Source organism: Gekko japonicus, unplaced genomic scaffold (assembly GCF_001447785.1).
Source record: "Gekko japonicus isolate JY-2015 unplaced genomic scaffold, Gekko_japonicus_V1.1 scaffold286, whole genome shotgun sequence".
Taxonomy (NCBI): Eukaryota; Metazoa; Chordata; class Lepidosauria; order Squamata; family Gekkonidae; genus Gekko; species Gekko japonicus.
In genome coordinates this window covers 1,003,675-1,017,673 of record NW_015172559.1, presented here as the reverse complement: position 1 = coordinate 1,017,673, position 13,999 = coordinate 1,003,675, and the positions used below count along the sequence as shown (strand labels likewise).

At 41.9% G+C, this 13,999-nt stretch overlaps 1 protein-coding gene across 1 annotated transcript in view; it reads right to left on the bottom strand.

The window, feature by feature from the left end:
• LOC107118842 (E3 ubiquitin-protein ligase parkin-like) overlaps positions 1–13,999 on the bottom strand; it is a gene marked incomplete at its 3' end in the record, with an annotated part of 451,727 nt that overhangs the window by 126,539 nt on the left and 311,189 nt on the right. Inside the window, exon 5 of the mRNA XM_015421222.1 lies at positions 11,634–11,749. Within this exon, the coding sequence (XP_015276708.1) occupies positions 11,634–11,749 (116 nt within the window). The remainder of the gene's footprint in view (positions 1–11,633; positions 11,750–13,999) is intronic.

Genomic DNA, 13,999 nt, shown 5'->3' with positions numbered 1-13,999 from the left:
TCATTTAACATCTTTATCTGTGAGTCGTCAAATTTTTTGTCGTCTTGTTTTTCGAGATATTTCCTTATCAGTGTATCATCTTGCTTCTCTTGGTGGTATAGCTTGTTATAGAACTGCTCAACTACCTTTTTCATATCCGATAGATTACATTTTTCTACTCCGTCTTTATCCTGTAATACCTTTATGATCCGTTTTTCTTCTTGTTTTTTAATATTGTATGCCAGCCATCTTGTTGGCTTATTTGCGTTCTCAAAATAATAATGTTTTGAATATTCTATATTTCGGGCAATTTCTTGCGCCAGTATTAAGTTCATTTCATGATGTAACACTCTAAGATTTGCTTTAATTTCTTCTGATCCTCTTGCATCATTTTTTAACTTTATTTCCTCCTTTCCTATTTGCTGATACACTTTTCTTAATTGTTTTTGTTTTTGTTTCTTTTTCCAGGCTTCTTGACTTATGAAGCAACCCCTCAAAAACGCCTTAAAAGCATCCCAAACTATTTCTATTTTTGATTCTGGTTGTAAATTTCTCTTGAAAAATTCTGTAATTTCTTCTTGCATCTTTTTATCAAATTCCTTATCTTTCAGTAAATATTTATTCACTCTCCATCTTGCATTTCTATTTTTATCTTTCAATTTGATCATCAATGGGCTATGATCTGCATATGTATTTGGGAGTATTTCCGCTTCCATTATTTCTGGGACCAAAGTCATCGATATCCAGGCCATATCTATTCTGGACCAGGAGTTATATCTTGCTGAGTAATATGTATAGTCTCTTTTTTCCATATTCCTTACTCTCCATATGTCTATTAGTCTATGTTCTTCTACAATTTGCAAAAACCCTTTTGGTAACTTATTTCCTGTTTTCCTTTTTGATTTCCTATCTTTTTCTTCCTCCAACACCGCATTGAAATCGCCTATTATACATATTTCCATATTACCGTACATCGTTAACAAATTTTTAAAGTTTTCAAAAAATTGTTCTTGTTTTTGGTTTGGTGCATATATGTTAACAATCATAATTTTCCTCTGTTGTTTCATTATTTGGATTGCAACGATTCTTCCGTCATCTGACCTATATAGTAGTTCTGGTTTCAGATGATCTTTGGCATATATGACCACCCCCCTTTTTTTTACAATGTCTGATGCTATAAAGGGGTTTCCTAATTTTTTATTTTCTAGATATTTTTGATCTTTTGTCCTTATATGCGTTTCTTGTAAACATATTATCTCACAACATTCTTTTTTCAATTGATGATATATTTTCCTTCTTTTGGTTTGGTTATTCAAGCCATTTACGTTTATTGAAATAATTTTTAAAGTTTTTACTTTATTCATGCTCTTTTAGTGTTTCTTTCCCTTTCCTGTTTCCTGTCTTCTATATCTGTTTTGATATCTTGTTACTGTATGTGATGGTGTATACTGGGATTTCTTATTTCGTTTTTTCTTTTCAGGTTTGTCAGCTGTTGCGCCTGTGTCTTCTGGTGTTTCTTCATCTTCCTCTCTTTCACTATCCTCTTCACTTTGCCATCCCAAATCTTCTCCGTACCTCTCTAGGAAATCTTCCACTTTAAATATGGAATCCAACTTATGTCTTCTCCCGTCATATGTAAAGAGAACCCCTTCTGGATTCCACCACCTATATTGTATCTCATTGTCTCTTAATATTTTTGTTAACATCATGTATTTTTGTCTTTTCTCACGTATTTTCCAAGGGATTTCTTTTAGAAATTTTATTTCTGCATTTTGAATCTTAACTTCTTTCCCATTAGCTTCGTGTAGTAATTTGTCCCTCATATTTTTCCGCACAAATTTCATATACACCTCTCTGGGGACCTTGTGTTTCCTAGCATAGGAGCTATTTTTTCTATAGATCTGATCTATTTCTTTCTCCAGTTCTTCTTCTGTACCGATTTCTAATTGTGTAGAAATGTTCTTAATCATTTCTTCTTTTAGTTTCTCATTAATGCTTTCAGGTACATTTTGACAACGTACAATCAGAGATGCTTTTTCCATCTCTATATTTAATAGGGCTTCTTCAATTTGGTCTGTTTTCGTTTCAATCTGATCTGTTTTCGTTTTAACTTCCTGTACTTCTTTTTCAACATCTTTCAGTTTCTCTGACATATTATTGTGATCTGTCGCTATTTTTAGTATTTCTTGCTTGTTCTCTTTTATTTGCTTTTTGATCTCTTCTGTCTCTGTTGTAATTTGTTGTGTTAGATTTTGTATTTGTGTTTGTATGGGCTCTACTTCTTTTCTAATTAATGTCGGTAAAGTGGTGTCTGCAAATTTTTTCATCTCATTGGAGAAGCATTCTTGCATCATGGCTAATAATTCTTTTGTGTTTGGTTGTGTATTACTCATTGTGTTCGATTTCAGAAGATTTTGTATAGATACCTGACTGGGTGATTTTATTGATGTTCTTCTAAGACCAGTGTTGCTACTGCTCCCTGTAGCCATTTGCCACTGTGCTTTTTTTTTTTTTTAAATTACACCACTTATTAACAGGGACTCAAATAGGATTTACTGTTTTTCCACTTTCCTTTCTGAAACTTCTTATGTCTTAACGCAAGATCTTTTATTCTCTATATTTTCTCTCTGCCTTAAAGATCTCTTTCACTTTTAGTTTTCCCCCCCTTAATCGTATAAGCCTCGTTCTCTCTATCCCTTTTTTTTTTTTTTTTACTTCTCAGTAAAAGTCTCAATACGTTCTGTTATGCTCATTCCCTTTCAGCTGTCCTCGGTTGTCTCCGGCTGTTTCCGTCTATCTCCGGCTCTTTCCGTCTGTTATCGCTCTCCTTCGGGTCTATTCGTCAATTTCACTCCTTTCTCAAGCCTCGCTGTCGATCTCCGTCTGTTCCCGTCACTCCTTGCCCCGCCTCCTCCTTCGGAATCCAATCGGCTGTAAACTCTCTCTCCGTCACCGCTCGGCCACTCTCGTCACCACCCGTCCGGGCTCCGCCTCTCCGTTCACCCGCTCGCCCGTCTCTCTCTCTCCCAAATCGCCGGCAGCTGTCGCTTACTCCCGAGCAAACCTAGAAGATTAATTGGACAAGCGTACTACCTGCAGGTTTAACATTTATCTACTTTTCCTCTTCTAATATTTTATTCCCAACTGCAGTTACTTTATATACTCTTATTTACTTTTTACTTATGTTCTCAATGCTCTATTCCTCACTCCACTTCTTAATCCTTAGGAAAGAACAATACAAAGAAATGGCCGCTTTTCAGTCTCTCTTTACTTCCCTCTCGTCTCTCGCCCCCCCCAGAGCCCCGTTTCTCCCGTCTCCTCCGTACACCCTTCTTAAATTATTATTTTGGGCAAAGTCACTAGTACTTAGCTTTTGGTTTTCTCCTTCTGTTATTTTCCAATCTGCCGCCGCTGACTCCTTATGGTTCTTTGGATGCGCCTTTCACCTGGCGTCTTGCCAGGCGTCCTCAACAGTCTCCGCCTCGAAGCACCTTTCTAGGTCATGTAGAGTTGCCTTCTCCCATGAAATTCAAAAGTTAAGCTTCTTGCTTTGTGCTCTTCCTCCGAAGGAGCACTTTTTTAGTTGTTTTCTCCCACTACTGACTGTCAAGGAAGGATTTTGCAAGGAGCTACTTCTCCTCACGTCTTTCCTCGCCGCAACCGGAACCGGATCTCCCAATTCGTTTCTTTTTTATTCTCCATTGAAAACATGTAGTTCTCAGTTGGCATTCTGGTAGGACTGTCCATCACCATATCACACTCAAAGATCGATTGTACATAGACTGGGAAGAAAGATTCCACTTCACTGCAAACCTGCAGGGTGTTCATGTTAATTATATGACACAATCTTGCTGTAGTCTTATGTGTACCAGCAAACAAAGGTTTGGTACTCTATTCATAATACAACATCTCTGTCATATCACTTCCCCTGTCTCTTCAGCACCAGGACAATTTTACTTCTTAAGCCACTGAGGGCCAAAGCCTTTTCTCACAGATGTGTTATGGTCTCCTTGTCAGCATATTGAGAAGATGTCTCCCAGAGTCATTTTCTTAGCATTCTACATTTCCCTTAGTGTTCTCTTATCAAACTGCTGACATTCTTCATTCCTTACAAACTAAAAAGGTAGCCCGATTCACAGCCTGAAATTATACAGAGTTATGAAAAACCTTTTTGATATATTTTAGCCTTGAAGTACTTGAGATTTCATTTCTAAAAGTGGAGGTCCTTATAAGTCAGTGTGAAGTAAGGATTCCTGGATTGAGAAAAGATAGAAAAGTAACTCCCTTGATTATTTATAAATTTATTGTGGGAGAATGTGGGTTGGTTTTTTTTAAAATCCTTTCTTCTTTCTCTGCCAGGTTCAGGTTTATGAAAACTGGAATTGCTAAATTAAAAAAACAAAACAATCTTGCTCAAGCAGCAAAAAAAACCCCTCAACTTCCCAGGGAATTCTTCCTTTCTGGTAAATAAGGGCAGGCCCTATCTATCTTTCATATCTGTGCATCTGTTAGAATGCTAACAATAATAGTACCTTGAGGAATTGTATACTACCTGGTCCTGAAAGACAATGTGAGGCACTTGTGCTCCACCCAGATTATTTCTTACATTGCTTAACACCGTTGTGATTTTAGAGTCTGATTTACAGGGGCCCTGGGCTATGCCTAGTCCTTTTGATGCTTTTTGTTCACTGTTGCTGTTTACAGTGGATAACAGTTAACAAAAAGATCCTTCCTTCAGATCTGTACAGCTTCAGCATTTGTTTTAGATGCCTGCTGTTTCGTTGAACCTATTCCGAGCTTCTTAAAAAACCATCCCATCACCTTGAACACTATAATAGAAAATGCATGCGTGTGTTTACAGTTGCCCCTTCTCAGTTTCCTTGTTGGGAAGCCCTGAAAGAATATTACACTTCACGGTATACTGAGTCTGGTTTTAGCACAACAGCGACAGCTTTTGCCTCTGCACAATTTTATTCAGTAAGAAACCACAACAAAACATTCAGACTGAACGTCTAGTGGAAACAAATTATATACTTAATGCAGATTTTAAACCCGGCAACAGATCTGCATGCTCCTTTCGAGTTGTGCCTTTCTGGTATATCCTCAGCGTTTTGAACAATGCTGAACAACCTTGATGCTGACATTTACTAGGGATGTGCCTTCTGTGACTAAGCGGACACTTGCCTGACAGGATCCTGTCAGACTATGCCTCCAGGAGGTCAGAGTCCAGGGTGTGTGTACCCACCAGCCTCCTCCTTTCTTTAGCACACCCTATGATACATCCACAGGGGAGGAGAGGGGCTTACAGCACCCTTGGCCTTCTCTCCCCAGCCCTTCAGATTATTAGGTGTACCAGGGCCTGTCCACCCAGACTGCCCTGTGAGAAATGCTCTGTAAACTCTTGGAGGATTGGCTACATTAGGGGTGTGTCGCCTAATATGCAAAGGAGTTCCTGCTACAAAAAGAGCCCTTGTGCCTAATAAAGGCCTTCCTGGAAATGGGATCACCTCAGGCTCTGCCAATAACCTTCCAATTAGGGGTGAGCCTGGTTCATTCCCGGTTTCTGAGCCAACAGGCCTCCCTCTGTTCTTTCCTCCCTCATCAGCCCTGCCCAGCATGACACTTCCAAACAACCTCCTGCAACCCAGTGGTGCTCCCATGAAGCCACTGTCCCCCACCTCTGCCCGTCTAATGACTTCCTGGCCAGGTGTCCCTGGGTAAGCGGGTACAGCCTCCTCCCCATTTTTCTCCCCAGGCTGCTCCTGGCAGGTGAGTCTTCCTGTGCTCATGCTGCCCACCATCCCCCAGCTGCTTCCATTGCTATATTGCTACCATGGCCCTCCAACACTGTTCTGCCAGGCCATTGGGTGTGGGAGGGTTTTTCCTGCCCTACCAACATTGCTACAGTTGCTGGGCTTGGATGCTAATGGTGGGCATGGAGGGGGCTCCTCCTGCCCTGATGTCTTCCCCAGAGCTGCAGGTAAGCACCTGTAGGACAAGAATGTTCTCTCCAATTTTCCTTAAATTTGGGGGGGATGATCCTGTAGGTAAGTGGTAAAAATCCCTGAAAATGATATCTGAACTGAATACTAGCAGAGTTATATCTGGAAATTTGTGTTCCATTTAAACCAAAGGAAATGACTATTCGATTGGTTTCCTAATACAACTAACATTAATTCTAAGATTTAAAAATCCAACACAGTTTTTAAAATGACCAAAAACTGGATCAGATTCAGATCCTTTTTGCACACCCTTAACATTTCCCAGAAACTCTTAACTATAGCTGGACAGATTCTTCTTGTTCTGTTACAAAAACATAAACTCTAGAGTTATACCCAGCAACAAGGCAAGCTACTGAGTGTTTTTATTGGGCACATACGTGGCGTGCCCCCATGGGATGGAAAGGCTGCCTCAGCTTTGCATTTTTCACAGCTCCCTCATGTAAATGTACGGGCAGTTCTTACTGTAGAATTGCAATCTGACAAAAAGCAGTCATATGATGTGTAGAATCAGACCTCATGTACATGTACGGGCAGTTCTTACTGTTGAATTGCAATCTGACAAAAAGCAGTCATGGGAGATAATGATTATATCTATTATCAGAGTTTCCATTCTCAATCCACCCTTTTTGTGGTGGTGAAAAGTGCCACCAAGTCGCAGCTGAGTTATGGCAATCCTGTAGGGTTCTCAAGGCAAGAGGCATTCAGAGGTGGTTTCCCAATGCCTGTCTCTGCATAGCAACCCTGGACTTAGGGTTGCCAAGTCCTCCCCTGGCAACTGATGGGAGTTGGAGGGGTAGGGTCGCCAGATCCAGGCTGGGAAACTCCTGGATGTTTGGAGTTGGAGCCTGGGGAGAAGAGGAACCTCAGAGTCCACCCTCCAAAGCTGCTATTTTCTCCAGGGGAACCGATCTCTGTAGCCTGGAGATGAGCTGTAATTCCACAGGATCCCCAGGTCCTACCTGGAGCCTGGCATCCCTACCTGGACTTCCTTGGTGAACTCCCATTCAAGTACTAACAAGGGCTGACCTGCTTCGCTTCTGAGATCTGACAACATCAGGCTAGCCTGGGTAATTCAGGTCACCCCTTCCCACCAAAATACACATTCTCCTAGAACAGAAGATTAGACATAACCAGATGAAACAAATGGTCTATCTAGTCCAGCATCTTGTTTCCAACAGTGGTCAGACAGGTACCTCAGGGAATCCCGCTAGCAGCAATGGCAGGAAACAGCCCTCAACTGCTAATTGATCCCTAGCATCCAAAAATCAAAAGCATTCTATCTCTTGGAAGGCCCCGTGATATTACAATTAGGGATGCGCACAAATTGAGAATCATAGGATCATAGAGTTGGAAGGGACCTCAGGGTTGTCTAGTCCAACCCCATGCACGACGCAGGAAATTCACACATACCTCCCCCTCCACATGCATTGTGACCGCTGTTTCACACCCAGAAAACCTCCAGGATTGCTTCCTGACCCCAAAGTGGCAATCAGCATTTCCCTGGGCGTGTAAAAAAGGGCCACAAGAAATAAGCACTGAGGCAACCCTTCCTGGCCTCCCTCTCATGATCTGCCTAAATTCACAGAATCAGCATTGCTGTCAGATGGCCATCTAACCTCTGTTTGAAAACCTCCAAAGAAGGAGAGCCCACCGCCTCCCGAGAAAGCCTGTTCCACAACCGCTCTAACTGTCAGGAAGTTCTTCCTAATGTTTAAACTGCCCAACAGAGCCTGCAAAGGAGCCAAACCCCACTGAGTTCCCAACCTGGAGCTAGCAATTCCAGCCTGCATTCCCTACTAGTGGCGCGGGGGACCTGGCAATCCTGTTTGTAGCACTGGCAATATAAACACTAATACACATTTTGCCCCCTTCTAAATAACTTTGCCATATAAGTTTTTTTCTTTCTTCTCCTTTACTTCTTTATTATGGGGGCCATTTATTACTGAACACGCTCCCATAGTTTCTACTCTGTCCCTGGCATATTACATTTTATTTATTATTTATTAATTTATTTGTATCCCACCTTTCTGTATAAAAGAACACTCATGGTGGCTAACAAATTTGAAACACTGTATTATAACACAGCCATAAAAATAAGCTATTCATCAATTAAACAGTATCAGCTAACAAGTTTGTTCATTTTTATTATTTATTTATTATTTATTTATTTTTACAGGCGGACAGCCAGGGGGTGGGGCTGGAAAAGCAGAGAAAGTCAGCCAAGATGGCAAGGTCTTCCCAGGCAAAAAGCAGCACCTCCAGGTCACAGCTCCTTCCCTTTAAAGGTAGTCAGGGTGTGGGGCTGAGCAAGTGGAAAAGCTCAGCCTAAAAGGAGAGACTAAGCTGATCCAGCAAATTTCCATCAGGATTCCCAAGGGATGAGCTTTCCCACTCTTGTCCGCTTTCCCCCATGCAGGGGTCGTTTCCTCTGCCCCCATGCATCATTTAAAAGCTGCTCATATATATATATATATGCGCACCAGGAGTGTATTACAGATTGGTGAAGTGTCCACCTCTGCTGTCCAGGCTTGTCTTGTTCCCAAACCATGTCTACAGCTTCTCTCTCTCTCATTTACAGATCCTCTGCTAAGTTTGTGTAGCCAGGCATTGCAGAAGGAACAGGGAACATTTCTAAGAAAGCTTTAATATTGTACCAAGTAGCCTAAACCTAGCTTCCAGGTAGGCCTGCCAGGTAGGCTGATTTGGAGGGTGGACTCTATGGCATCGTATCCATGCTGAGTTCCCACCCGTCCCCAAACCTTGCCCTCTCCAAGGTCCACCCCAAATCTCCAGGAATTTCCTAACCCAGAGTTGGAAACCCTACTTCCAAGACCTGAAATCCTATGCACACTTACTTACTTGAGATAATAAACCTCACTGAACTCAGCGAGTTGCATTCGACAAACCACAAATGTGAGTGCAAAATCATGGTTGGTAATCCAGGTTACTAAAATTGGAGTAAAGGGATATAATTTGGCATAGAAAATAATAATGCAAGAGCAACACAAGCTTTGCAGTTGGGGTATTCATATCGGTTGTTTTTATTGTGGAAACATATCTGCAACTTCTAAGGCAGCGTGGCTTGTACCAGCAGTATACCAAATATTGTCAGTACTTTCTTCCCAGCAGCTGGGTGACACTCCAGACCTAGGGATGGCAAAAGCCATTGAAGTGATTCAGCACAGTGCAACTGAAAGATGAACTGTAAAAGAGACAGGTGACAGTTTTATAACTCCCAAATATCTGTGAAGTGATGGACATCCCACTATTCTTTTCAAAGCTGACTTATCTTTTAACCTATCAGAAAGGCTCATTTTCTACAGCAAACGACTGTCAGTAGACAGTCAAGGGAGCATCGGCAGCACTGAGAAACAGTTTAATGGACTCTATTGTGTTGTGCCCAAGATGGTGAAAAGAACAACATCTCTTTATCATCGAACTGCATATATATATTTCCCCCCCCAGAAATCCTAGCTTTTCCCTAGACAAAGTATCCCCTAATAAATTTATTACTGGTCCCCTCAATCTCTTCTGAAAACATTGTTTTTATTTAACACACAGTTCAATCTTGTAAAATGCAGGCCAGGTGACACTGAGCTACTATAAATATTTATAGGGAATTATATGGCATGTTATCAGTTGGAAGGTGTCGCCCAGACCCCTTTTCCCCACAAACTGCTGTTGATGCGGTAGAAAGAGTATGAAGGAAATCCTCAGGGCCATTATATCCAGCAACAATGCATGCTTGACACCAAATGTTAGATTAAACTTCTTCTTAATGGGAACTTGGAAAACGTTTGAAGAAAGATGAAACAGCAGAGGAAACAATTTATGTTTTTTGGGACTGGCAGTGAACTGCATATTGGAACAGGAGGCCTCATTCAACATAATATTTCGCATTCACATTGCCACTGTTTGAAGCACTGAGGCAAAACCACTTACCTCATTTTGGGGTGGCTTCCATGGGTTTCAAAGAGCACCTCTAAGTTTTGATGGAATTTAGCATATTTTGCAAAATTATTTGCTGTCTTATCCTCTCTGGCGCTCGTAGTTTGCCCACAATGCTGGTTTTGACAATCATGCCATGTCTGAAGGGCTGATGTCACAAAGAACTTGTAACAATCAAAACCATGTTGAACAGTCACAGCCAAATAGATTAAATCATAGGGTAGGGGAAGGAGGTTGAACATTGTGAGAACAAAGAAGGGGAAGAGAAATGGTGCAAAGGAGCAGCAGCCCAAGCCATGTGAGTGTTCGGCAATGTATTTATTTTTATTTAGCTGCTGTGCTGCACTTATTTTTGAAGCAAATACCAAAAATAGAGAATATTTAGGATAATTTAAACAGATTCCATAAATGCCTATATGTGGAAACAGATGACACTTTGGTATTCACATAACTTTTCTGAAGCCAAATCCATCAGCTTCATCAGGCATGAAAAGCTGCTAGCTGGGACTATCTGTCTATGTAATCACTTATAACATCACCTCAAAAACTGAACACCAGCATGCCAAAATAATATGCGTAACTTTTTCCCATTTGTACCTTTTGTATAATAAGCCTCTGTGCCACTGAGCATATGTTCTTAACTAGATTGTCATATCTATCTACTGTTTATACTTTGTATGACATTAAAAGTGAATTCTTTTATAATGATCATGTAAATACTTAGCATTTAAATATGGTTGTATCCCACCACTGTTCCATTGAAGGAAGAGGGAGAATAGGCATTGTTGTCCACTTTCTTTTCTCATGGTAGCCATCCGGCCCACATAGGGTTGCCAACCTCTAGGTGGCCCCTGGAGATCTACCGCTATTCCAATTGATCTCCAGGCAACCAGGATCAGTTTCCCTGGAGAAAATGGCTGCTTTGGAGGGTGGACTCTATGGCATTATACCCTGCTGAGGTCTCTTCCCAACCCCCCCTTCCCCAGGCTCCACTAGGGTTGCGAAGTCCGGACTTACCTGCCGGCGGGGGACTTTGGCTTTGCTCCCGGCGCGTGGCTGCCATTTGAGGGGGAAACTCTATGTTTTCCCCTCAAATGGCTGTGCCCCGCCCCCAGCATGCCCGGCGTCATGACGTCACTTCCCTGTGATGTACACGCGGGGGTGGGGTTTCCCCCGGGGCCCGATTCCGCGGGGGCGGAAATTGGGCCTCCAAAGCGGGGGGAAATCTGCCCCCCGGGGGGATTTGGCAACCCTAGGCTCCACCCCCTCCAAATCTCCAGGTATTTCCCAACCCAGAGTTGGTGACCCTAGGCCACATTGTCTTTTGTCTGTGAGAGTCCCCCTAGCAATTCATTTTTACAGGTCACGTAGTACAACCGTCCAAAGAACATCACTATAGATTAGACTTGTGATCTTCAAGTAGCAAATATAAGCTAGAATCCTAAGGACATTTTCCTGGGAGAAAGCCTATTGAATATAATGGGACTTAACTCTGAGTAGACCTGCCTAGGATTGCTCCCATAGCATAGTGACTTCTGCTGGGGGAAAAACAAATCACATTTTGGGAAGCCTGGTTCATATTCCACAGTAAAACAAAACAAAAAAAATCGACTCAAAAAATAAATATTCAAATTACCCCCTCCCCTATGCAAAGGTCTTTGTATTGCCAAGACACTGTGCTTGCCATTCTTTAAAATGACTTACCGAACATCTGTACAGGTTATACATGAGATGCGCCGAGTATTTGTTGTAATGAGGTTCAGTGCCACAGATGTCTCACTGTCAGAGGTTGGGTGTGCTGCACATTTAAAGTAGAATTCCTGCAGTATTAAAGGAGATAAAAGGAAGATTATGTACCTCCACTTCATGTCCTCTCTTTATCTTAGTCTAAGTGAAGTTTGAGGCAGTAGATAAATCACTACTGCCAGAAAAGGAGAGGATACTCATTAGGGGTGTTTTAGAAAGAATGCCTCACAGTATCTTTCTACAAGGTATACATTTTGCTCACTAGACATCTTAAGGAAATATATTAGCTTACATAGATTCTGTGCTGTCTTGGGGAGAACAAAAATTATACAGAAAGACAGAAACTGTTATTATGGCCCCACAAGGAAAGTTCCATATCTGGAAATTTCATTCTGCATGTGGATTTCCCAGTGCATAAAAAAGAAGCTGTTATTGGGAGAGGAGATTGCTCCTATCCATGTGCTAATTGAAACAGAACCTTGGAAGAGTCTGTTAGGGTCAGGCCAGGGTTATATCTGAATCCAGGCTGAGTTCAAGTTCCCTGAGGTCTGGAGGATGGGTGCAGATAGATCCAAATTAGACACTGACTAAAAGGATGTCTTTCATCTATACCTTAGGGTAACACTATATTTGAAAATATGTTTATATTTTCTGTTCTTTTTTGCAACAAAATTCATAGAAGCAGTGATTGGGAAAGGGTGATGAGTGCATTTTGCTAAGAAAAGTGGATATAATCGTACACGCATGTATCAAGTAATTAAGAAATGGAGCCACAAGAGGCACAATTCCTTCACTTTACATTCCATTGTGAGTAAAATGGTGTATCACTGACATAAACAGCAAAAATATTTTTAAACTCAGTTAAGGTCAAGATGCCATGGTATAATCTTATAATGAAACAGAGAGAATGGAAACTAAACTGTGCAAACACGAAGTGAAATGTTGCATGTCAAGAGGTCAACAGACAAGAAATTTGTATGACCATTTTAGAAGTACAGTAGACGGGGGGAAAACAACATTTCTTTCCCAGGAGAGGGTGTCGAAATGACCAAAGGAACAGAGCAACAGAATGAAAGTAACACAGCTAAAGAGTATGCCCCTTGAGAGCTTCTGTGCAGAAAAATACAAAGTACAAAACAACTCACAGCGCTGTAAACCCAGTGGAAGTGTCTACCTCTTTGGGTATGACAAACAGTGAGCAGAACCTATAAATATCCCAACAACAGAAAACAGAGAGAGCAGAGACAGAACACAGTGTGCTGAGTGTTGCACACTATAAGGAATACAACTTTCTTGTGGAGAGGCCTTCTGGTTTGTTTTTTGGCAGATCTGCTTTCCAGTCTCCTTGCTGCTTGTCAACAGCCAAATAATTTACAGTTACTGAAGTTGGAAATGCAGCTGCGGGATGTAATTTGATCCTATTCATGTAAATCAGGCATTCACAACATTTGTCAAATCTATAAATAGCAAGAGAACAATGTAAGGAAATCTCATCATCACCTTTTGTTCTTGATGGCATGCGCGCCACGCTGGCTACACTGTTCATCAAGCTTGTATCTCAAACAAGTGGGAGGCAGCCCAGGCAGATGAGAGGATTGCGGGCAAACTGGAACTTGGTTATAAGCACTGGCTTGCCTATCTGGCAGGACAAAGTGCTTAAATGAAAATGCCAGGGTAGAAAGTTGACCTTGGGCACATGGATGCCTTTCCCCCCCAATTTCAGATTAGATGCGTCATCAACATTGAGTAGGTATCACCAAGTTCAATATACTGTATTAATTTCAGAGATCACCCTACAAGGGACTGTGCCTGAAACTCCACCTCTTCAAACACACTATTGTTTTATACTCGCCTGGTTTCTGCCAATTACCAAACACTTTTGCCAGACACCAGAAAGCTGCTCTTCTCTCATAGACCATGCCCCCTCACCTGGGCAAACCTTGATTGTAAATTGAAACGTGGTAAACTCTGGTACCTTATCGAATGGGTTGATTTCGGTCCCCAGCACCGCGAATGGGTGGAAGAAGGGGATATTCGGGCCCCTTACCTGATCCGTAGTTTCCACAAGAGGTTCCCGGACAAACCGGGAGGTCTCCCGCCCAGCCCGGGAGATCTCCCGCCCGGCCCGGGAGGTGTGTTGTAAGTGTATTTTAAGGGGGGCAGTATGTCAGCAAGCTGCCATTCTGTTTTCTGTGACCTCTGTGTACATATCCTTTCCCTGTTGCACCCGGCTTATTTTCTATCATCCTGCTCCTGCGTTGGAATGCACAAGATAACTGCTGGAGGTTGTGTGGGGGAGAAGAGGCTGTAATGCTTGCCTATTG